The 26,035-nt window shown below is 43.1% G+C and overlaps 1 protein-coding gene across 1 annotated transcript; it reads left to right on the top strand.

Moving 5' to 3' along the window:
* Positions 1-241: 241 nt before the first annotated feature.
* Denr (density regulated re-initiation and release factor) lies at positions 242-20,894 on the top strand. Its single transcript, XM_041648625.1, has 8 exons — positions 242-393; positions 1,091-1,205; positions 7,123-7,142; positions 9,657-9,741; positions 14,680-14,763; positions 17,705-17,821; positions 20,299-20,438; positions 20,552-20,894. Exons 2-8 carry the CDS (start codon positions 1,100-1,102, stop codon positions 20,594-20,596), a joined length of 597 nt encoding a protein of 198 aa, XP_041504559.1. The 5' UTR covers positions 242-393; positions 1,091-1,099; the 3' UTR covers positions 20,597-20,894.
* The last annotated feature ends 5,141 nt before the right edge of the window (positions 20,895-26,035 follow it).

Genomic DNA, 26,035 nt, shown 5'->3' with positions numbered 1-26,035 from the left:
CCCACATCATTCACAGGGAGTCACCTGTGACTCAAGAGCCCCTCCTCCAGTCCAGTCCACGCCCCACTGCGCAGGATCCTCCAGGCGCTGGCTCAACCTCGCCATGGGTAGCGAGCGCCTCCTACTGGCCGTCTGCGTCCACGCCACTCGATCCCCTTTCCCTCCAGCCCAGCTCAGAGCGCATGTGCCTCTCTCTTCGCCCCGTCCACCCACGGCCGTCAGGCTTCTCGCGACATCCGCCTAGCGGCTGCCGGGATCTCGCGATAAAGGCCTATTGTCTCGCGCGAGCGTGTCTCCAGACGGCTTTGGGGCTGCTGTGGCCGGGCAAGAGGACTTGCATGTGTCGCTTCAGCTGGAGGGAGCGGAGGCGGCGGGGGCTGTGCGACCGGCTGGGTAACGAGCGCTCGCGCCTCTGCGGCTTCCGAGGAGCTGGTCGAGCGTGTGGGGGCAGCCGCGGCGCTGCCTGGAGGAAAGGGGCCGGGCCAAGCGTCTCCACGCCCGCCCACATGGGGGCCTCCTGTGGCGTCCCCGGGCTCTCCCCTTAGCGTCCGCCCTCCTAAGGACTGCCTGCCCTTTTCCTGGTCTTTCTGCCCCAGTTTTGTCTCCCCAGGCCGTGGCACTCCCATCCTCGTCCCTGGCTCGGTCTCTCTCCCTTGGTATTTTGCTGTCGCCGCACCTTGCATTCTGGTCACCTCGAGTGACTCGCCCCCCTTGTGCAGATGCTCTGGAGCCTTTCCTGCAGTTTGCATCCCTCCCATTTGACCCTCAGACCTGCCCCGTCCCTGTCGAAGTCACCCACCCCATCTATTTCCCCAGCTGCTTCCTCTTTTCTTCTGGTGTCCCTTTGCCCTCGCCCCAACCCTCAGCCTTCATGGCCCAATTATTCTTGCTTCCCTATAGATCTGTGGAGCAGGTAGATAAGCTTACAGCTGATCATACTTTGTTACTCCAATGAAACTTGTGTCCTTTTTAATAGAATCGAAACAGCATCCGGGCGCCGGGATACTTAGTGCAAGCCAAGACTGCACCCAAATGCTGCTTTTCGGGGGTCCAGCTCCAAAAAAGTGAAGTTGTGTTATTTTGCTTACAGGTTTGTGAGATGGCTACTGACATTTCTGAATCCAGTGGGACTGATTGCAAAGGCGATACGAGGAACAGTGCCAAATTAGATTCCGAGTACCCTCTTCGAGTCCTTTATTGTGGAGGCAAGTGCTGGAAGGGAAGAAATGGCTCTTGCTCACCGTTTTTATGCTTAATGTTCAAGTTTCAGATTTGGTCTTGTTAATTCCTGCATCTGTCTCTGTGGTTTGGACGATTCTTAATTGAGGAGGGAATCTAGGGAGGACATATAGGTTAACAGATACTCCTTTTTCATGTGCCATTTGTGTCTTGCCTCCTGGCCTGGAGGTGTGACAGTCCAGTTGGAATCGAGATGTGCAATGGAGTATCCCAGCCAGATGTTGGATGTATATGCTTTGTTATGGAGAGCTTTTAGGACGATAGGGAGTCTGAAAGGATGGGGAAGTATGGAAGAGGCGAGAAAGGGCGTCCTAAAGGAAGCAAACTGTCTGGAAGAAAAGGCAGGACCTGGAGATGTTGCTTAGCAGCAGAGCACTGATCCAGAGAGTTCACAGCCTCTGGGTTCAGTCCCAGTACTGGGCTGAGTAGGGGCTGGGGAAGCTTGATGGCTGGCTAGACTCTTGAGCTTTTTTTTTTTTTTTTTTTTCATTTCATTTGTGTGTGTTCATCTGTGTCATGACCCATGTGTGGGTGTCGAGGACCATTTGTGAACCTTAGTTCTGTCTACTTTGTGGGTCCTGGGGATTGAACTCAGGTCCTCCGGCTTGGCTTCAGATGCCTTTGCCCATGAACTTCTTGAGCAGCAACTTTGAATTCTTATAGTACAGGGAGGGTGTTGGTTAAGGAGTAGAGGAGGTAAGCTCAGAGTGCTGTGTGGTAGGATAGTCTTGGGAAAGTCGGGTTTGGATAATTACGTTTTTTTTTGTATTTAGATGTGGATTTGTGATGTCAGAGGTCAGAGGGTGACTTCCTCAATCACAGTCCGCCACGTTTCTTTGAAAAGGGTCTCCCAGTGAATCTGACACTCATGAGCTAGACTGGGTGCCTAACAAGCACTAGGGATCCTCTGTCTCCCCAGTATTGGGACTGTAGTTCTCTGCTTTGCTGGCTTTAACATAGATGCTGGGCTGCTGGGGATTCTGACTCAGCCTTTAGGCTTATGTTGCAAGTACTTTGTTGAACTTTATTGAATAAGGCTAAGGCATCGTCACAGCTTTAGACTTTGTTTTAAAGACAGGGTTTCTCTGTGTGGCTCTGACTGGCCTGGAACTCACTCTGTACACCAGGCTGGCCTCGATCTCAGAGATCTGCCTGCTTCTCATTTCCTAGTGCTGGGATTAAAGGTGTGTACTATCATGCCCAGCTTTACCTAGACTTTTTAATACAACGAAGTTGGAGTTGAGTAAGAAACAGGTTTGTTTTATGTTGTTTGCCCCACCCCCATCACCAAGGAAACCCTAAGCCCGTTTTTCTCCAGTCTTTATCCGCTTGTTCTTCATATTGTTTGTTTCTGAGGCAGTCTCACTCGGTAGCCTTGGCTAGCCTGGACCTTAGAGATCCTTCTGCCTTTGCTCAGAGTGCTGGGATTAAAGGCATATGCCACCATGCATAACTACTTTTTTGTTTTAAATGGGTTTGTGTATGTGCCTGAGTGTATGTATGTGCACCACATGTATGCAGGAGCCCATGGAGGTCAGAAGAGGGCATTGGATATCTTGGAACTAGAGTTGCAGGTAGTTCTGAGCAACCAGGTGGGTGGTGGAAATCAAATCTGGGTCTTCTGTAGGAGCAGTAAGCTCTCTTAACCACTGAACTATCACTCCAACCCCCAACGTTTGGTTCTTTTTCTCTTTATTATTGTTATTATTACTATTTTTTTTTAAATAAGATTAATTGACTTTTTGTAGAGAAGCTACAAAAAGCCATGGTTGAATCCTGGGTCATGTGCATGGAGGTTCTGGTCTGAGTTCTCACAAGATAGTCTGTAAGTTCCTGATAAGAAGATTTTAATGGACACAGTCTCTTTCCAGAGGGTCAGGTAGCTGTAGGTCTTGGAGAGGGTATCAGAGGTGGCCTTGGTGGAAGTTGCCCAGGTGGCCATGCTGTCCCTGACTGAAGTGCAGTGGTCTTCATCAGTATTGGCCAGTGGTACCAGCTTCTTGGACCCAGGAGCCAACTGTGCCAATGTCTGCCAGTGGAGATGGGTTAGCCAGTATACAGCTACAGCAGCCTGTCACTTTGTGTGACGTGTGCAGTTCTTGTGCCCTCTGTAACCTCTCCCACAGGGGTGGAAAGCTTGGCTCCTTGAATGGCAGTGACTACTTCCTTGGAGAACTTAACCTCCAGATTAGTGTGGCTCTTGTAGTCCCCAGGGGCAGTAAATGCCTCGAATCTGGTCTGCAAACCATTGTGAGTTTGCTTCTGCCTCAGTACCTATGTCCTTAAGGGATGTCCCCAGGAGAAAGTCAGTGTTCTGATTTCTGAAGGGGCTGGGAGAATGATCTTTTCTAGACACTTGGTCATGCCCTTCTGGTACCAGGTGGCTCAACTTGGTGATAGGGATCCACTCTTGCCTTTGGTCTTCACCCTGTGGGCTTAGTCCTGGCTCCCATCGTGACCCTAGAGGATGCTCCTGTGGCCTCCCACGCCGGGGCCTCCACTGCATCAATGTCATTTTCCCAGGAAAGATGGTGAGAAGCAAGAAACAGTTTTAGTGCAAATCCTAAGTGCAGGCTTTAAGGGAGGTAGGGGGAGGTGCTTAGGAAAAGGACAGTACACAACCAAGACATGTTTGCAGGCTTCCTCAGAGGGGCCATCAGTGGGTAGTGTGCTTGCTGAGAGTCCTGACCTCTAAAATTTGATGTGAAGGAATACACATGTAATCCCCACACTCAGCAGAGATAGTCAGGAAGATTGCAGAATTCCAGCCAGTCTGGGCTGTGTTGAACCTGTCTTAAAACTTGAAAGGAAGGAAGGGACGTGGGAAAAAGGAGAAAAAATTATATAGAGTTGGTTGTGTTTTGTTATGATATTGGTAATAGAGTAATGGGCCAGACTGTGCTTTCTGACTTAAATACTTCCTAGGTGTGTGGCCCTGAGCAAGTTATCTCATTTCTGTGAGGTTGAGAGATTTGTGTCTTAATGTGTAAAGTGAGAAAAAAGATGACATTAAGGCAGATAAGCACACATCTAATCTCAGTACTCAGGAGACGAAAGCAAAATGGTTTGGTCTACATAGCAAGTACATACATAATAAATAAAGTTCAAGCAGGGTATGGTGACTCAGGCTCACTTGGGAGATGGAGAAAGGAAGGTTGTTGCAAGTTTGAGGCCAGCTTGGGCTACAAAATGAGCTATAGACTAAGACCCTATCTCAGAGTAAAACAAAACAAAAAAGCCTGGTGGTGGTGGAGTACTACTTTAATCCCAGCACTCAGGAGACAAGCAGACAGATCTCCAGGACAGCCAGGGCTACACAGAAACCCTGTCTCAAAAAAAAAAAAAAAAAAAAAAAAAAAAAGATCCAAAACAAAACCAGCTAATCATAGCATCTACTACCTACCACACAGGAGGCAGAGGTCACCAGAAATTCAAGCCAACCTGACCCTATTTTACATAGTGAGTTCCAAGCCAACCAGGGTGACGTAGTAAGGCCCTGGCAGGGATCATGTAGAGGTACCTATTTAACAAAATTTAAGATCTTTTTCTTTTTGTTTGATGGCAAGTGTCTATCTGCCAGATCATTCTGTTCTGAGAACAGTTAACTTTCTTCAGTTCCCTCCTTGCTTTTGTACTGGGCATTGCAAATACTAGGGAAGAGGTGCTTCTAAGCCCCAAGGAGTTTAAGATCTACATGTATAAGAAACACTTGGGAGTCGGTGGACTCAGTTGTAAAGGAGCTTGCTGCCAAGCCTGATGGCCTGAGTTCAATCCTTGAGATCCACATGGTAGGAGAGACTCACTTAGGGAATAGAAAACACTAAAACAACTATAAATTAGGAGGTGAGGAGGGGGGGTCTTTGTGAAGAGTGCAGTAAGGACGTTGACAAGGAAATGTGCCCTGTTTAAGCCTTCAGTAATAGCTATTATATGATGGTTTTCTGTGGAACAATTTTTGTGTTGATCGCTTGTGTGAGTCAAAGATAGGTTGTGTTTTCCGTTGCCTCGGGCTTAGTAAACCAGATGTGTAAGGCAGAGGCTACCAAAAGGTGCATTTAGAGTCTAACCTCAGTGTGTTACGATGATGATGGGCTTGGCACGAAAGTGGGGTGACTGACAAAGTACGTCTGGATAAGGTTCTGGGCTAGATTGGGGGAGGGCCTGTAAGACAGCAAGGCTCTGCCTGTTCTCTACTTGTAACTTAGACTGGGTAGCCGTTGGTGAGTGTTGGATGGGGAGGGGTGTACACAGGTGTATTAGTAGCAGAGACAAGAAATACACTTCGGGCCGGGCCGTGGTGGCGCACGCCTTTAATCCCAGCACTCGGGAGGCAGAGGCAGGCGGATCTCTGTGAGTTCGAGCCCAGCCTGGTCTACAAGAGCTAGTTCCAGGACAGGCTCCAAAACCACAGAGAAACCCTGTCTCGAAAAACCAAAAAAAAAAAAAAGAAATACACTTCGGGAACAGTCACAGTGGTGTGGAAAGGGAGAGGTTCTCCTAGTTGTAGAGCTGGGGGAGCCTGCATAGAGGCGAGCACAGTTGGTATTTGAAAGGCAGGTAGTGTTGCAGGCAGCTGTGCCAGGCCAAAGAGCAGGAAGAGAGGTAAGAAATGAGGGAAATGTAAATTTGTAGGTATTGCAATGCGCTTGTTAATGCGGATTTTGGAAGTAGAAGCAGAAAATTGAAAGACAATTGGGTCTGGACCAGATTTTGGGGCCTTGTTTTGTAACTGCTTGTAGGTCACTGAAGGTTTTTGAGCAAAGAAGCTATGTGAGAATGTATGTAGCACAGGACTAAAAGTTGGAGGAAGCAAGCGTAGTGACCAGCCTATGGTATGATTTAGCGAAAGTTAAAGAGCGTTTGGAACAGAGGTTTTGTTTTCCAATAGTCTTAGGTGACACATTTAGGGTCATGACCCATAGTTGAGACCCACTGGTTTAGAAGAGCATAGTGAGATACAGTGTTATATACCTGTAGTCCCAGCTGTTCTTGGGGACTTTGAGGCAGGATCCTGTGAATCCAGGAGTCCCAGCCTAGCCTGGGCAGTAGTGTTGTGTCTGTCCCTTTAGGTCTCTCTATTTTTATTTATGAGCCTGTGTATGTTTATGCCACATTGTGGGTGCCCACAGATGGCAGAAGAGGGTCAAATCTGGAGCTAAAGTTACAGGTGGTTGTGAACCACTGATGTAGGTGCTGGGAGCCAAATTGCCATCCTTATAAGAGCAGCAGGTTTGCTAAACTGCTGAGCCACCTCTCCAGTCCCTGAACTCAAGAGGACCGGGCTCATCGCTTGGCTATAGACTTAGCAGGGATTCAGAGAACAGCTTGAATTTATTTAGAAAACATGTTTTAGGCTCTGTTCTATGCCACATTGTGTTTCACTCAGAGAATGAGTAAGATATAATTGTCTTGAGGAATCTCAAGAAAGATAGACGCTTTATAGATAAGTTATAAAATATGAAAGGTTTGCTGTTATATCAACTGACAATTGCCTTTAGATCAAAATGTCAGTACTGTCATCTGAAGTAATCACGCACCTTTGACCTCAGAAATCTCTGCAGAGTAGGATTTGAAACTGAGTGCCATAGGAGCGTGTGAAGGCAGACAAGCTGGGGCGCAATTCACCTCAGCACCCAAGAGGCTGAGGCAGCGAGACCATGAAATTTGAAGCCAGTGTGTGCTTCCTGGTGGTTACTTAGTATTCTTGGGGTGTTAGGAGAGGGAAAACTCTCAAGTAGAATATTCGATTGAAAAGTAGTGATGACACAGAAGGAGAGAGAAATGAAAGGCTAGAGGGAAGTATTCCGTCAGATAGAGAGTATGAGGCCCCTGTGTTGTCATGGTTTTAACATTTCACATCTTTTTTTCTCTCCATTTCTCTAGTTTGTTCATTACCAACAGAGGTAAGTCCTACTTGTTAGTTTTTTTTGTTATTATTCTCTTTCTGCATGTGAGATCACTCTTGATTTTAGAGTTAATCTGAGAACTTCTATCCTTTCGTTTCCTGTCAACCTTTTATATAGAACTTTGGATCAGAATACTTGGTTTTTTAAGTGTGTGTGTGCGTGTATGCGCAATATGTTCCATGGTATACTTGTGGAGGCCAGAGAACAGCTTGCAGGGGAGCAGGGGTCAGTTCTCTCCTACCATGTGGGTTCCTAGAATCAAATTGAAGTTGTCAGGCTTGGCGACAGCACATGGACTCACCAAACCATCTTGTTGGCCCTGGATCAAAATACTTTTTATCTTAGAAATTAGACATTTGAATTGTACATGTACTCTGTTACCTCACTGGCCTTTTTTTTTTTTAAAGTAGGGTTTTAGCCAGGTGTAGCGGTGGCCCACGCCTTTAATTCCAGCATTTAGGAGGCAAAGGCAGGCAGAACTCTGAGTTCGAGACCAGCTTGGTCTACAGAGTGATTTCCAGGAAAGCCAGAGCTACATGGAGAAACCCTGTTCAAAAAACCAAAAATGAGCCGGGCAGTGGTTATGCACGCCTTTAATTCCAGTAGTCGGAAGGCAGAGACAGACAGATCTCTGTGGGTTCAAGGCCAGCCTGTCCAGGACAGCAAAGAGTACACAGAAAAACCCTGTCTGAAAAAAAAAAAAAGTGAATGAATGAATATAGGGTCTTACCACAGATTAGTCCTGGATTCAGTTGTGCTTCCTTATCCTCCTGAGTAGCTGTAATTATAAATGCCTTTTTTTTTTTTCTTAAAAATGTTTATGTGTTTTTACTTATGTGCCTACTTAAGTTGTGTGCTCCACGTACATACAGTGCCCTCCGGTCAGTGGAGGATTGGATCCCCTGGACCTGCAGTTGCAGGTGGTTGTGAGCCAACATGTGTATGCTTGGACCTGAATCTGGGTCTTCTGCAAGAGCAATAAACACTCATAACTGACGCACATGTCTCCAGCCCCATGTGTACATCTTTTTTGTACTTGGCTGTATGTTTTAGATTTTTTTAATATTTATTTATTTATTATGTATACAATATTCTGTCTGTGTGTATGACTGCAGGTCAGAAGAGGGCACAAGACCTCATTACAGATGGTTGTGAGCCACCATGTGGTTGCTGGGAATTGAACTCAGGACCTTTGGAAGAGCAGGCAATGCTCTTAACCTCTGAGCTATCTCTCCATCCCTGTTTTAGATTTTTGTATGAAATTTATGACTAGTCAGATGGTGGAAGCAAAAGTAACCTGAAAGCCAAGACTTACATGCCTGAGCAGAGGAAGAATGAGGAGTATAATTGTGTATAAGACTTTTCTTCAGTCAAGCTATTAATAAAGACCATTTGTGGCCAAAGCTAGAAATGTGTTTTTGGCCTGGTGGTGGTGGTGCACTCCTTTAATCCCAGCACTCGGGAGGCAGAGGCAGGCGGATCTCTGAGTTCCAGACCAGCCTGCTCTACAAGAGCTAGTTCCAAGACAGGCTCAGAAAAAAAGAAGCATATTTTTGTTTGTTACTCCCTCCCTCATTTTTCTCAGACTAGGTGGTCTCTCCCTGTTTATGACCTTGACCTCATCTCTGGTCTGATCCTCTTGAGTGAGTAGGTGCTGGGATTTTTTTCAGGCGTGTTCTCTGTGCCTGGTTGTTACCCTCTTTATTTTTTGGTTTGGTTTTTTGAGACAGGGTTTCTCTGTGTAGCTTTAGAGCCTGTACTGGAACTCACTTTGTAGAACAGGTTGGCCTCGAACTCATAGAGATCTGCCTGTCTCTGCCTCCCGAGTTCTGGAATTAAAGGTGTGCGCCACCACTGCCTGGCTGCTACACTCTCTTTTTGTTTTTGTTTTTGTTTTTTTAATATTTATTTATTATGTATACAATGTTCTGTCTGTGTGTATGCCTGCAGGCCAGAAGAGGGCACCAGACCTCATTACAGATGGTTGCTGGGAATTGAACTCAGGACCTTTGGAAGAGCAGGCAATGCTCTTAACCGCTGAGCCATCTCTCCAGCCCTGCTACACTCTTTCTAATGACCCTTTTGCTTTATGGAGAAGTAAACAGCTGTGCTGAGGAGGTCCTGATCTGAGTTTTCATTTCCCCTCCCTCCAGGGTTTCTCTGTGTAGCCCTCGCTGTCCAGGCTGGTCTCAGACTCACAGAGATCCACCTGCCTCTGTCTCCCCAGTGCTGGGGTTAAAGCCATGAACTTTTTCATTTCTTAAGGGACATTTCCTACTTGAATTACAGATTTCCTGTGGATAGTCAGGCGAGGCTGAGCATGGTGACCTGTGATTCTAGTACTCTGGTTTAGATTTAAGAGACTTCCCTGACTACATGGTGAGATAGAATGTGTGTGTGTGTGTGTGTGTAGTTTATCATTCTTTATCTATCAAGTATATGGGGATGTTTTAATTATATTGTTTGAAATGCATGATTCTCACTCAATTTGTTCTTTTCCTTCCCTTCTAGTACTGTGAATATATGCCTGATGTTGCTAAATGTAGACAATGGCTAGAGAAGAATTTTCCAAATGAATTTGCAAAACTGACTGTAGGTATGGACTTTTTCCTTTTTTGAACATAGGTTTTTATTTTATTAAAATTGTATTTACGAAACAAATACACATGTGGCATTTTAAACAGGAAAGTTTGGGTGGACCTGGTGGCGAAGGCCTACTGTCCCGGTTGTGTGGTGGTCTGAGGTTAGATAGTGATGTCAAGGCCAGCCTGGGCAGCTTAGGAGACTCTGTCTCTTAGAGTTGTGGGTGTAGCTCGATGGTAGGGTGCTTGCTTAGCATGCGCGGGGCCCTGGATCAGTTTCTAGTCCTAATAGAAAAGGATAGGAAAGTCCTTTCACCCATCTTGGTTAACTTTAAAATTATTTAAGTTCAGAGACAAGAGAGTTGAAGATTAGCCAGGGTAATTTAGTGAGATCTTGTCTCAAGGATGATGACAGCAAAGGCAATGATGACAGCAACTTGGTTGAGAATGGCAATAGTGGGCGGAGGGTGGGGAGAGCTGGTTAGAGGATGAGGCTGTGTAGAACAGAATGGTGGATGTGAGGTGTGAGGAAGAGGGGCATCTAGGGCTCAAAGAGTGGGATTGGTGGTGCTGGGGTGTCACAGACAGGGAACAGATCTCTTAGCTTTGTTGATGGCTTCTCGCAAGGTTTGTAGAAAAAAGGCAGTAGTGGGAACAAGGAAAAGATGGCTTGAAACAGGCCTATTCCATCCCAGTACATCCCGTGTTGTCCCTCTCTTTGCTGCTCCATTTTTATATTATTTACATGAGGCAGTACTCTTGTCTTTGGAGATAGTAACTACTTAGTCGCTCTTTGCTGGGAAAGAACACTTAAAGGCTGGCCTTGGGATTGGCGCCTCCATTTTGTCCCTGAGTGTGACCTGCCTGGACACGATTGACTTGAGAGGGGAGCAGGAGAAGCATGTCTCATCCCATGAAGTAAGTCGGGTTGGCCGGTTCTGGGAGTGCCTTCTTGTCTGATGAGTAGAAGGAAGGACAGTTGTATAGAGCGGTTCCTCCAAGGAGTAGGAAGATGCTGCTGGGGCAAGGAGATGGCTGAGCCTTCCCCAGATGTCATGTTAATAACAAGCTGTTTGTGTTTTACTTTGGTTTCTGTCCTAAAGATACAGGTTCTTTTTGTTTAGTTTTTGAGACAATCACACCATTTAACTCTGGCTGACCAGAACTTGGTAAATTTCAAAAAAAAAAAAAAAAAAAAAAAAAACCAAAAACCAGATTTACATAAAGTTTCTTTTTTTCCTTTTATCATTTTTTTCAGATTCTATTTATTTTTACTTTATGTGTATGGGTGTTTTGCCTGCATGTATGTCTGTGCACCACTTGCATGTCTGATGGAAGCAGGAAGAGGGTATAGGATCCCCTGTAGCTGGAGTTACAGATCATTGTAAGCTGCCTTGTGGATGGTGGGAATTGAACCCGGGTCCTCTGCAAGAGTAGCAAGTGCCCTTGCCTGCTAAGCCATCTCTACAGCCCCATAAGAAATTTTCTTGATCTGAGTGTTTTGCTTCCCTTTCACATGGTAAAAAGTCACAGTTTGTGAGCTGGGCATAGTGATGCATGGCTGAGGCAGGGGCTTGTGGGGTGTTTGTTTTGTGTTTTGGTTTTGGTCTTTGAGACAAGGTCTCAGCATATAGCTCTGGCTGTCCTGGAACTCAAGAGATCTGCCTGTCTTTGAGTGTTGGGATTAAAGGTTTGCACCGATACGCCTGGCTTCCCCTTTTGTTTTTTGTTTTTTTAGCTATTATTATTTTTAAATTAGGTGTATGTATGCTTGTGTGCAGGTGTCTGAGGAGACCAGAGGTGTCATATCTCCTTGGAACTGAAATTCACAGTTAGGAGCCCCCTGATGTGGGTGTTGGGAACCAAACTCAGTTACTTTGCAAGAGCGGCAAATGCTCTTAATCTGAGCCATCTTTCTAGCCCCTATTTTGTTATGAGACAGAGTTTCACTAGGTAGCCCAGGCTGGCCTGATCCTCCTACCGAAGTGCTGTTCTAAAAAAAAAAAAATCCTTGCCGGGGTGGTGGCTCGCACCTTTAATCCCAGCACTCAGGAAGCAGAGGCAGATGGGTCTCTGTGAGTTCGAGGCCAGCCTGGTCTACAGAGTAAGTTCCAGTACAGCCAGAGCTATACACAGAGAAACCCTATCTGGGGGTGGGTTGGGGATCCTCAACCATGTGAAGTGGCGCTCACCTTTAGTTCTAGCACTTGGAGGCAAATGGATCTCTGTGTTTGAAGCATAAATAAAGTGGATGGATGGATGGATGGATGGATGGATAGATAGATAGAATAAAATCCTAAACATTTTGTTCTCTATTGCCATCACTATAGCAGATACCTAAAATAATAAACTTAAAAAAGGTTAATTTGGCCCATAGTTCTTTTTTAGTCCACTGAGCAGTAGTAGTGTATGCTTTTAAGCCTGCCACTCAGGAGGCAGAGGCAGGTGGATCTCTGTGAGTTCAAACAGATCTTAGTCTATCACTGTGACTCTCTTGCTCTAGGCCTGTACTGACTGGGAAGTGAAAAAGAGGAAGGGACTAGGTCCCATTGTCTCCAAATTGAAACCTCTAATGACTGTCTCCTTCTAGACCTTGCCACTCCTCACTTTAAACCCTCCTCCTGTGCCTATCCTTTAAAACAGTGACACCTTCTTGGGGACTGTCTTTAACTCCTAAGCCTTTGGAGGGTACATAGCCAGACTACAGACTTACTGTAGTACATTTAGAGTTCGATTTCATTAGAGTGCAGTATGGTTATTTGCTTTATAGATACTAAGCTAGTATAGATTGCTTTATTTACTTGTGAAATTGTGTGTGTTTCAGGGACAACTTGTGGGAGCTGTGCTCGCCACCGTTCCACAAACTCAGGTGGTTAAGCTTTGGAGCAATGCCTTACCCATTGAGTCACCTCAGCAGCCCTGGTTGTTTTGTTTGAGACAGATCTCACGTGGCCCAGGCTGGCCTCAAACATTGTGCTAACTGAGGATGACCTTTAACCCCACCCTACCCCTTTGTTTTAAACAGTTGAAGAAAGGGGTTATTGAGGCGGGGGCTGTGAGGAAACCTACAAAAGCAATAGACACACAGGGAAAGAAAAAGACCTCAGCAAAGCAGAGGGGAACTCTTTTGGGTTTTAAAGCCTTTGAAGAATTTTCTTCCCAGAAAGCATGGATGGTTGGTTGGCCCAGAACTGTTGTGTGACTCATCTTGAGCAGATCTTGAACTTGTCTGCCAGTCCATCCGCAGAGGCCTGCTGGTGGGAGACCAGGACCTACAAAGCCTTTGTTTTAAGCTTCAAGTGTGGAGGGTGAGGAGGAAGCTGGCCATCTTAGGAATTCGCCACTTCTATTACCCAGCTATGGCCTCTCTTCTTTGTCTGTCTGTCTACCCTGAGTCTGCCTAACTCCTAATTTCCCATCCCTTCCTCTCAAAGGTCACCTAACTACTCTTAGGGGACTCAGGGAGGACGGTGGGGGCAGCAGTCAGAGTCCTTCATAGGGAAGTCTGTCTAAGGAACCACAAAACTTAACCAGCGGCAGTGATCTAGAGCATAAGACAGCCATTTGTTGATGGTGTGTATCTTCGAGGCTTGGCATACTAATCAGGTAGCATCTAGAACAAAATGTGAGGCTGTTAGTGTTATAATTCCCACTGAGAGTGTAGTTGGAAAAATAGCTGGGGCAGTTTTACCCTTAATAAAGGAAGAGAGCAGATAAAACCATGTAAGGAGCCCTTGACAGGCTCTGTTACGGGTGTCGATGAGACTGATGATTTCTCTGCCACCATTGTCTACCGGTGTAGATGTGCACTGTCGAGGAGGCCTTACGTCAGGGTTAAGAGTTCAAGGAGTAAAAAAATAAATAAATAAAAATAAAAGCTAGGTGGTGGTGATGCAGGCCTTTAATCCTATCTCTATGAGTTTGAGGCCAGCCCGGCCTACAGAGTGAGTTCTAGGACAGCCAGGACTGTTTCACAGAGAAACCCTGCCTTGGAAAATAATAAACAAACAAACAAATGGTTACAAAAGGAGTAAACTGGGCATGGTGGTGGCACCTGTAATCCTAGCTCTCTGGAGGCAGAAGCAAGTGGATCCCGAGAAGCCCTGCCTCCAAAAGGCAAAACAAACAAAAGCCAGTTTAAGTTTATAAGTCAGTCTTTGAGTTTCTTTTCTGTACCTCACAGGGAACATTAAGACACAAGGTTAATGAGTAAGAGGTTTTGGCATTGTAGTTAACATAAGATTTGTTTTTTTTGTTTTTGTTTGTTTTGTTTTTTGAGGCAGGGTTTCTCTGTGTAGCTCTGGCTGTCTTAGATTTCACTTTGTAGACCTGGCTGGCCTTGAACACACAGAGATCCTCCTGCCTCTGTGTCTTGAGTGCTGGGATTAAAGATGTGTGCCACCACTGCCTGGCAATATAAGTTTTGTTTAATAAGACAAGGCATAGTTTTGTAGCTGGCGGGACTGTGTACCAGTAACATTAAAATACTGTAGCAGGCCTATTGGCAGTGTCTTACCAGTAAGAAGTACTGTCGGTGGTTCTCAAAAGAAATGTGAGACAAGCCCCCTCCCCCAAATGATAGTCTAGGGGGTTTTGATCAGGTTTCTTTCTGTAGGTTAAATAATTAAAAGATAGGAAAAATCAGGTACCAGCAGAGAAATCTCAAGCACCTCAGACAATTTGCAGTTGAAGAACAGTGTTTATTGGGGGTGAGGAAACACATCAGTGGACACACAGAGAAGGAAACCCTCTGCAAAGCCGAAAAATCCTGACCTTCCACTTCTGATCCCCTTGCCTTTACCTCAGTACTGGAATTAAAGTGGAAACAACCCAGGGCTTTGTGCACTCAGGTGACACTCTCTAGCCTGAGCCACATCCTCAGCAGATGATTTCTCTTTACAATATTAATATAAAATGCTGTTCATGCTCTTGCATTTTATTTTTCTGTTTAGAAAATTCACCCAAACAAGAAGCTGGCATTAGTGAAGGTCAAGGGACAGTAGGGGAAGAGGAGGAGAAGAAAAAGCAAAAGAGAGGTAAGACCTAATCCACGTTTGATTTATATAGACATATCTTCCTTCTTGTAGAGGATAACTGGAGTGATGAGAGCTTCCGCCTGTTAATGTTTGTAATCTTAGTATTGAGAGATTAAAGCCAGAGAACTGGGAATTCAAGGCCAGCCTGAGGTACATAATGAGGACCTTGTCTCAAAAAGCCAAATCCAGCTGGTCATGGTTTTGAGCACCTTTATTCCCAGCACTTGGGAGGCAGAGGCAGATGGATCTCTGTGAGTTCAGGATAGCCAGTGTACATAAAGAGACCCTGTCTCAAAAGGAAAAACAAACAAACAAAAAGGATTGAAAATATATGGTTTATCTTATTGTGCCTTTAAGACACAACCAGCCTGCTGAACATTCCTTTCTGTTGAAGTGGAATGAGCTGTTGCTTGCACTTAGTTCTTTCCTCTCTAAAACAGATTTTTTTTTTTAATGTTTTTGTTTTTGTTGTTTTGTTTTTTTGAGACAGGGTTTCTCTGTGGTTTTGGAGCCTGTCCTGGAACTAGCTCTTGTAGACCAGGCTGGTCTCTAACTCACAAAGATCCACCTGCCTCTGCCTCCCGAGTGCTGGAATTAAAGGCGTGCGCCACCACCGCCCAGCTTGTTGTTTTGTTTTTTTGAGACAGGGTTTCTCTGTGGTTTTGGAGCCTGCCCTAGAACTCGCCTTGTAGACCAGACTGGCCTTGAACTCACAGAAATCTGCTCGCCTCTGCCTCCTGAGTGCTAGGATTACAGGCATGCGCCGTGACTGCCTGCCCAAAACAGATTCTTTATGCTATGGCACCTATCCCCTACCCATCTCTTCCTCATTGTTTTGTTACTAAAATTGTCTTATAATTTATTTTGATTATCTATGTATGGGTGTTTTGCCTGTATGTATACACTCTGTGGATTCATTGCCCATGGAAGATAGACAATAGGGGTTAGATCTCTGGAACTGGAGTTATAGGTAGTTATTAGTAGGCATGTGGATGCTGGGAACCAAACTCATGTCATCTTTAAAGACTGCAAATGTGTTTAACTGCTGAGCCATTTTTTCAGCCCCAGCTTTAAAGATTTTTGCCATGACCCCCAGCCCTACCACCGTTTTCCCCCAGTGCTGGACACTGAACCCAAGGCCTTACACATGCTACTTAAGAGAGGTCTCTGCTAAGAGTCTGTTGCTATCTTACTTTCGTTTCTCACCAGTTCTTATCCAGGTGCCTTTACTAAAGTGGACTGACCTCCCAGCCTCACGTCTGTTACTGCTCACTCCAGCCTGTCTTTACTGAAACTGTTCTAATAAAAGTCACCAGTTTTTTTGGTATCTGCTAAGTAGAAAGAACATGTGAAAGTTGGGTGGTGGTGGCACACGCTTTTAATCCTAGCACTCAGGAGGCAGAGGAAGGCCTGAGTTTGAGGCAGAGGTCTACAGAATCAGTTTCAGGACAGCCAGGGCTACAAAGAATAAACCCTGTCTTGAAAAACCAAAAGAAAAAAAGAACACCTGAACCTTTCTGAAGTGTGAATTTCTTTGATTTTCTTGTTTGTATAGACCCCTCTTCTTTCTGGTGTTCCTTTGAAGTAACTTCCCAGGCTCTGTCCCAGGTCTTCCTACATTCTGTTCATTCTCCCAGGATGTTTCTGTTGTATCTCTGCTACACTATTATATATCTGTATTTCCTAAATCTGTATGTCTATGCCTGGCCCATGGCAGGCTGAAAATGTGCATGGTCCCCACAGATACCACAAATGAAGCACTTCCAAAGTTAAATTGACTGAGTCCTGAATCATCTTTCATTTCTCCCATTTTGGCAGAGGTTGCACAATTATTCTAGCACCTCAGCTGAAAACCTGAGGACTATGTCAGGCTCTGCTCCCGTTAATAGTCCTAAAATCTGTCCTTTCTCTTCCCTTGCATTTTTCTCTTCAGCTGCTTGCTACATTTTGGTTTATATTTTGACTAGTTTTTGTTGGAATGAATACAGGAACTTCATTTGCCTGTCTTTCCATCTTACTCTTCATAAATCCACCCTTCACCCTAGAGCTGACCTGATCTTCGTAACCATGAATCTGTTCTTTCATTCTTTCTGTCTTCAGTGACTTCTCTTTGTCCAGTGTAGTCACACCTGAACTTGGATCCAGTTCTTACTGACTTCTGACTTCCTGTACTGCATACCCATAAGTATTCTTCAATAAGACAAGTGTGCTTCCCAAATTCAGTGTATTTTCTCTTGAACTGAAGCCATTTGTCTTCCCCTGAACATTCTTTTGTTCTTTAAACTCACCCTAGAGGTAACTTCCTTTAGGAAACATTTTCTGTCATTCATTCATTCATTCATTCATTCACTGTGCTAGGCAGTGGTGGCACACTTCTAATCTTAGCTCTCAGAACGCAGAAGCAGGTAGATCTTTGAGTTCCAGGACAGCTAGACTACACACAGAAATCCTGTCTTGAAAAAAAAAACAAAAAATATTTGTTTCATGTGGAGGTCAGAGGACAGTTTGCAGGAGCCAGTTCTTTCCTTGCATCATGTGGGTTCTGGGGATTGAATTCAGGTCGTCAGGCTTGGCAGCAAGCACCTGTCCTTGATGACACATCTCGGGCCCCTCAGACTAAGTAGGCCAGGTCGGACTTGACCTCAAGATCTCTCCCTGTAGGCCTGTACCCCATGTCTGCTTTAACACCTCCCCCCACCACTCATCTTAGTGGATTGTGAGTTCCTGGAGGGTGGGAACTGAGTCCTGGTTATCTGTGCACCCTCGGGCCTTTGTGCAGTCCTGGGCACGTAGTAAGTACTAATTGGTGAGTGTTGCTGAGTAAATAGCCTGTGTGATTTGTATTTAGAGAAGGAACTCGAACACAAAGTGAAAGACTCAGTATTGTATGTTTACAGTTGTGGAAAAGGAAGCAATTGATGTGAGTTCTTTCTTAATGAAGGGGGAAGAGGTCAAATAAAACAGAAGAAGAAGACAGTACCACAGAAGGTCACAATAGCCAAAATTCCCAGAGCGAAGAAGAAATACGTGACGAGGGTGTGTGGCCTTGCAACATTTGGTGAGTTGAGGTTTGTTTGTTTCTTTGTTTACAAAGAAAATGTATAAACCAGAATCTGTTTATTTGTATCATGAAGTTCTGTTCGGGTGTTTTTATAAGGTGTTGGGGAAGTTGCATCCCTGCTTCCATGTATTTGTTTATGCCAAGAATATACTAAAAGAGGTTTTCGCCTTTCTGTTTTTATTTATTTATTTTTGAGGATTTGTTTATTATGTATACAGCATTCTGCCTGCATGTATGCATGCAGGCTAGAAGAGGGAGCCAGTTCCCATTACAGATGGCTGTGAACCACCATGTGGTTGCTGGAAATTGAATTCAGGACCTCTGGAAGACCAGCCAGTACTTTTTTTTTTTTTTTTTTTTTTTTAATTTTATGTGTATTGGGTGTTTTACCTGCATGTATGTCTGTGTACCATGTCTTCCTGGTTCCCACAGAAGAGAATGCTGAATTTCCTGGGGCTAGAGTCACCAGTTGTGAGCCATCATATGTGAGTGCTGGGAATTGGACTCAAAGCCTCTACAAGAGCAGCCAGTGCTCTTAATCACTGAGACGTCTTTCTTTCTGGTCCCTGTTCTGAATTTTTTTTGGAGGTGAGGGCATAGAGGCACACTACAAGGTGATGCTCTCTAGCCTACGCTAGGCTGGAACTTCCTTTGTAGTTCAGGCAGTCCACCCATCTTGTTTTCTAGATGTTGAGGTTGCAGACATGTGCCATGTTCAGCACACGATCCATCCTTCCTTCCTTTTCTTTTTTCTTGGCGTTTTCCTTAAAGGCAGGGTTGCTTGCCAGATGGAATGGTATACCGTTTAATTCCAACACTCAGGAGGCAGAAATAGGCATATGCCAGTCTGGTTTACATAGGTAGTTCTAGGTCAGCTAGGGGTACATAGTGAACCTTTGCCTCAAGAAAAGAAAAAAACTGGGTGGGGCTTCTTCATCTTAAGCTGGCTCAGCTAGTAATGAAAGAGAAGGGTGACCTTAAGCTTCTGATCCTCCAGCTTCAACCTCCCAAGTACTGGTTTATAGGAGTGTGCTGCCTGCCTAGCTGTTGTGATCCACGGCTGGAGAGTGAAATGAGGGCCTCTCAGATGCCAGGCAACGACTCTTCCTACTGAGCTAATCCTCAGCCCTAGGTTTTGAATTTCTAACTATAGTTTCAGAATTACCATCTAAAAGTCTTTTATAGAATAAACTAGCACACTCTTTTTTCCCTATCTAGTAATTTTGCCTGGTTTTGTTTGATTGCTTTTTGTTTTTGAGAATGCTATCTTGCTGTGTAACCTTGGCTCTTCTCAAACTACTGCTTCGCCTCCTAAGTATCTGGGGTTGCAGGTATGTACCACTGCCAGCTCTTGAGGAATTGCTGTTGAATATATTTGTATAGAATGAAGAGTTCTAGGTAGGACTTAAAAGTGGCTAAGGCTGCTCCTGTGTCTCCAGAATTCTATTTAGATTTAACCTGTTAAGTTGGCACATACCTTTAATCCTGCCACTTGTGAAATGTCTTAGGTTTCTATTGTTATGAAGAGACACCATGACCACAGCAACTCTTATCAAAGGAAACCTTTAATTGGGGCTGGCTTACTTTTTTAGAGGTTTAGTCCATCATCATGATGAGCATGGCACTGTGCAGGCAGACATGGTGCTAGAGAGGTAGCTGAGAGTTCTACATCTTGATCCGCAGGCAGCCGGAGACACTGTGTATCATCCGGGGTATAACCTGAGCATATAAGACCTCCAGGCCCGCCTCCACAGTGACACATTTCCTCCAACAAGGTCATACATACTAATAGCGCAACTCCCTGTGGGCCAAGCATTCAAACACATGAGTCTGTGGGGGCCGTTCCTACTCAAACCACCACAGAAACTAAGACTAGAGAATTCAAGTTCAAGGCCAGTGGGGCTCTGTAGCAACTCCCTGTCTCAATAAGCAAAAAAAAAAAAAAAAAAAAAGGCTTAGGTATAAAGGTTTGGTTCTCCGTTCTCTGTTTTTCTATTATACAGAACTTAAGCATGGATAACTGTGATGCTTCGAAATAATATGTTCCTGGATTCATTTTGGGTTTTTTTGTTTTGTTCTGTTTCGTTAGACAGGGTCTCTCTGTTCGCCTTGCTGTCCTGGAACTCATGTTGTAGACTAGGCTGGCCAGGAACTAACAGATCTACCTGCTTCTGCCTTCTGAGTGCTGGGATTAAAAATGTGTGTTATCGCTCTAGCCATTTTAGTCTTACTGTGTGGTGGAGTAGTGTGGAGGATGCTGTTTGCGATATTGAGACTATATGACCTTGAAAATATATGTTAAGAGCTCTGTCTATAATAGTTTTAGTCATTGTTCTGGAAAAAAAATAATACCACTTGTTAAATGATTTTAAAATGCAGATGAAATTTCAAAATGAAGGAGATCTTTGTTATGTAATTCCAATTATGATCTTGCCCCCCCCCCTTTTTTTTTTCTAAAAAACAAACCAAAACAGAAATTGATCTCAAAGAAGCACAAAGATTTTTTGCTCAAAAATTCTCCTGCGGTGCCTCAGTAACAGGGGAGGATGAGATCATCATTCAGGGAGACTTCACAGATGACATAATTGATGTCATTCAGGAAAAGTGGCCAGAGGTAAGTGCACAGGATGTATACACCCGTAGAAACAAGTTTTTTAAAGCAAATCACTTTATTTCTTTCTTAATTTTTGCCACAATTCATAAACTTCTTTTATCTGTGTCTTACAGGTGGATGATGACAGCATTGAAGACCTTGGAGAAGTGAAGAAGTGATTCTGGAGTCATGTGTGTCTGAGCTGACCTGAGAGTTGACACGGCCTTTCAGAAATATATACATATGTATATATGTGTACATATGTGTCCTACAGTAAAACTGTAGACTCCTCATCTTTGGCGTTCTCATTGTTCTGTACAAGGCTGCTTGGTTTGTTTATGGTTTTTGTTTTTTGTTTTTTTGTTTTGTTTTTGTTTTTTTTAATTGCCAAAGTCTGATAAACAGAGAGAGAGAGAGACTGTCATGCTTATGCATGAATCTGAATTTAGTCAAATAAAACATTTTGGTTATTTGGTACTGATTTTTCTTTTTTTAACTTTTTATTTTAGAAAAACACTGTAACCTCTTTCCTTCTTCTTGGTGCTGTTAATGGGACCCAGGGCCTTGTGCATGCTGGGAAAGCATTGCCACTGAACTAGACTCTTGGCACCAAAACCTTCTCTTTTTTTTCAGGAAGTGTTTCTGTTGGTTATCTTACTGGGAGAAAGCTGAGTGACTTTTCAAAAGAATCTGTTTTTCATTTACTTACTAGAAGTGTGTCCTTCTAGTAAGTGGTGAGAATCCAATGGGGCTTTGGTTGGCTTAGTTCCTTCATTAACGACAAAGTCCACTGTGTTGATATAATGAGCAACAGAGTGGGTAGGTTTGCTCAAGTCATTCAGGAGATTACTTGCTAAAGTACATTAAAAGCCTTAAAACCATGTACACTGTGACCCAGTAAGCCCCTTCAGCACTGTCTTAAGGGCCAAGTGAAGGCGTAAGTCATAAACAATGCCACACCAGTTTGGAATTATGATTAATAGGGTGGTATTTATTTAAAGGGGAAAAAACTTACAGATCACCGTCAGCCCTCTGCGCAACCAGGAAGGGAGTCTAGTCGCCAGCGGAGCAGGAAGTGAAGAGAGAGAGGAGAGGGAAGTGGCCGCTTTTTTAAAGGGAGAGAGACCACGCCCCAATGGGCTGGTATCTCAGCAGCTATAGGCTGGAGGAGTGGGAGGACCTCCCGCAACACCTCCCCCTTTTGTTTAAATAAGAGAGTTCTAAACCTACTATGAAATTATTACAATAAGTACAAATATCCTATTCTAACTAGCTTAGGTCTTGTATAATAAATAACTTGGCCAAGTCATGAGAGAAAGTAACTACATTTATATAGTCTTCAACTCCATCGAAGATCTGAGAAGGGAAATAATGTTACCTGGGTAATTAGGAAGTTCAGTAAAACAACTTCCAAAACATGCAACAAATCACAGAGACAACTAGCTACCTGGGCAATCACCCAAAGTCACATTAGCAGCGTTGAAGCAACCAACTTTGGCTAAGGCCTAACATAACTGACATACCATTTTCTAAGGCAAGCAACTTTTCAAAACTATCTTACCCTGTCTTGGCAGGATATGACAGTCCTGTTTTATCCATTATGGGCATTTCTTTGCGCCAAGGCCAGTTCTGCCAAAAAGAAGGCTCCAGGTGGAGGTCTTTGGTGCTCAACATTCTCTCAGGAATAGAGTGGTGTTGCCAGGAGTGTCTCACTACCACAAAACTCTGAGTTAGAATAAAGGCCATTTTCTACAGCTCTTTGAAGAAGTTGAAGATTATCTATCTATACTGAGTATAATCTCTATATATCTAAAGAACCTGATTAGTCTAATTATAAATGACAAACTTAGATGACTATTAGTCTATATAATTCTCAATATCTATCTAACTTAAAGACTAAGACAATAAACGACTGAGAAACAAATGAGGACAATGACCTCCAAATATAAACAATGTACAAATATACATTGCAGTAGGTAAATATATATCAATACACAAACATTATATAAGTATCTTAATCAGAGGTAGAAATGTACACTGCAATATGGTAAATATATACAATATATATATATATCAATACAATATATGTCAATACATAAAAATGTTTTAAACAGAGGTAGAAACATGCATGCATACAATAGTCAATATAATTTAACTTTGTATCAATATACAAGAATCTATACCAATATATTTGTCTAAAAACAGTAACTCACAATTACAAATCTATTATCCCATCATCCCTCTTTTTTTTTTTTTTCAAAATGATCCCTGAGCTTATAAAATTCCTCCCCCAACCCTCAATCGTATACTAATTATAATCAACCCCTAAATGATGTCCCTAAACCCAAGGGCAAACTTTACTGGGAGAGGGGACGTCGTCCTCTAGAATTACTTCCAGCTGTCATGGGGGCGACGTTCTTTCTGGGGGATCCTGTGAAAGTAAAATGATGGTTAAATTTCAAGATCAATGTCTTTTAAAATTGCCAATAGTCTCTTGAGTATTTTGTGCAGGTCTGGCCAAAATGTTGTATAAGATGTGCACCATTTCAGCTAACCAAGTGGGAACTGTCTTGTGCAGCTGGTACCCAAAGCAGGTCTTGTAGTAGCGCTATCAGTATCATGACGTCATATCAACCAGGTGGAGTTGTTGTTATGGGGCCCCATCTTCTTCCTGGAAACTTCAAATGTCACTTCAGGAAAAACTCATTGTTCATTATGAAAAACTTAAACATTAATCATATAGACATATATAGACATATATTCAATGAAAGACATGATAGATATATTCAATGAAAAGTATGATAGATATGAAGAAAAGCAAAGATGTTTTCTAAACTCATATTTCTTTCTGTCCCACATCATGGTTCTTGACATGAGACAGAAACTCCAGAAACTCTGGGTTTTTCTCTTACTAACAGGCTTGGAATTGGAGAGAGACTGAGCCAGAGTCCAACTTCAAAACCAGCTTTATAAATTTAGAAATATGGTTTAATATTACTTACATAACCCATTCAGTTTTCTTGATATTTCCTGTTGGGCAGGTATTTTTCCATCTGTCGGTATCCAAACATCCAGGGTCCCTTGAATTTTTCAAAGATGAGTGTTTTCCTGTGGAGATAGGAACAGAACCCTGCCCCCATTCTATATGTTTTTCTTACCACCTGTATGAATATCATCATTGTGGATGAGTTGTCATTTCTCCTTTCCAAGAGGTTTCTCCTCTTCAAATCAAAACTTTATTAATTTTGATGGTATCCACAATTTTTCTTCTCCTGTGGAAACAAGAGCAAAACCCCTTCCCCAACATAGCACATCTCCTGGCTTCCACTGAGAGGTCAGCACATCTTTGAAATAAATCGGTTGATTTAGTTCAGCAGACTTTTCCATTATCCAATGTCTTTCTGCTGCTGTCCTTCCTTTCTCATTAGCATTAAGAAAATTCAAGGTTAATAAAGCAATATGTAATCTATTTCTGGGGGTATTTTCAGTCCCTTTCTGTTTGTTCAGCATATCCTTTATAGTACGATTTGATCTTTCTATAACTGCCTGACCTGTAGGATTATTTGGTATACCTGTAATGTGTTTTATATTATAATAATCAAAAAAGCGTTTCATTTTCTTAGATACATATGCTGGACCATTATCTATCTTTATTTGCGCAGGTATACCCATGATGGCCATAACTTCCAATAAATGTGTGATTGCTGAATCAGCCTTTTCTGAGCTCAGGGCAGTAGCCCATTGAAAACCTGAATACGTGTCTATGGTGTGGTGTACATATTTTAATTTACCAAATTCCATAAAGTGGAACACATCCATCTGCCAGATTTCATTTCTCTTAGTACCCTTTGGGTTACTCCCTGCAGGCAACGGTGTTTGATTATAGAAAGAACAAGTAGGACATCTCTTTATAATGTCCTTAGCTTGTTGCCAAGTAATGGAAAATTCTTTCTTTAGGCCTTTACTATTGACATGATGCTTCTTATGAAATTCTGAGGCCTGCAACACACTTCCAATCAATAATTGATCAATCTCAGCGTTGCCTTGGGCTAGAGGACCAGGCAGACCTGTATGGGACCAGATGTGTGTTATGTACATCGGACAAAGCCTGTTCCTGATTATGTCTTGTACCTGGATAAACAATGAAGTCAACTCTGTGTCATCTGGTATAAATTCAGCGGTTTCAATATGCAAGATAACTCTTTCTGCATATTGTGAATCTGTAACTATATTAAGAGGTTCTTTAAAATCCCTTAGCACTATAAGAATGGCATATAATTCTGCCTTCTGGACAGAATTATAAGGGCTTTGTTCCACCTTACTCAATTCATCTGACTTGTAACCTGCTTTCCCTGATTTATTTGCATCAGTATAGAACGTACGGGCTCCAGTTATTGGAGCATCACGTACAATTCTAGGAAGAATCCAAGAAGTTCTTTTTATGAGGTTAAGTCTACCACTTTTGGGATAGTTGCTATTAATTTCTCCCAAAAAATTAGCACAAGCTCTTTGCCACGGTTCATTGTCTTCCCATAACTTTTTTATTTCTTCAGTAGTAAAAGGCACTATAATTTCTGCTGGGTCTATACCTGCTAGTTGACGAAGTCTCAGCTTACTTTTTATAATTAATTCAGAGACTTTTTCCACATAAGTTTTTAATTTTTTACTTGGTTTATTAGGTATAAATATCCATTCTAAAATAATATCTTCCCTCTGCATTAGAATCCCTGTAGGAGAAATTCTGGAAGGCAATATGACTAGGATGCAGCTAAGATTTGGGTTCACCCTATCCACATGTGCCTTCTGTAATTTTTCCTCAATCATTGTCAGTTCCTTTTCTGCTTCAGCTGTCAGTTTTCTTGGACTATTCAAATCTTTATCACCATCTAAGGTTTTGTTTAAATGAACTATTAGATCAGGTGTTATCCCAACAGCTGGTCGTAGACTGGAAATGTCTCCTAACAATCTTTGGAAGTCATTAAGAGTCTTTAACCGGTCTCTCCTAATTTGTGCCTTTTGCGTTTTTATTTTCTCTAACCCTATTCTGTAACCTAGGTAATTAATAGAATTTCCTCTTTGAATCTTTTCAGGGGCAATTTGTAATCCCCACCTAGGCAAGACTTTCTTTACTTCTTCAAACATCCTTTCTAAAGTATCTTTATTTGAATCAGATGACAAGATGTCATCCATGTAATGATAAATTATGGACTTGGGGAATTGTTTACGAATTATTTCCAATGGCTTACTTACAAAATATTGGCACAATGTAGGACTATTGAGCATATCCTGTGGGAGGACAGTCCATTGACATCTCCTATTAGGCTGAGAATTATTATAAGTAGGCACTGTGAAGGCAAATTTTTCTCTATCCTTTTCTTGCAACGGTATAGTGAAAAAACAATCTTTCAAATCAATAACTATAAGAGGCCATCCTTTTGGTAACAGAGAAGGCAAAGGAATTCCAGATTGTAGTGGGCCCATAGGTTGAATTACTTTGTTGACAGCTCTTAGATCTGTCACCATTCTCCATTTACCAGATTTCTTTTTTACAACAAACACAGGAGAATTCCAAGGGCTGGTTGATTCTTCAATATGGTGAGCATCTAGTTGCTCTTGCA

Source organism: Microtus oregoni, unplaced genomic scaffold, assembly GCF_018167655.1.
Source record: "Microtus oregoni isolate MIOR12 unplaced genomic scaffold, Mior012 000003F_ref0000135, whole genome shotgun sequence".
In the NCBI taxonomy this organism is placed as follows: domain Eukaryota; kingdom Metazoa; phylum Chordata; class Mammalia; order Rodentia; family Cricetidae; genus Microtus; species Microtus oregoni.
This window is presented reverse-complemented; position numbering and strand designations above follow the sequence as displayed.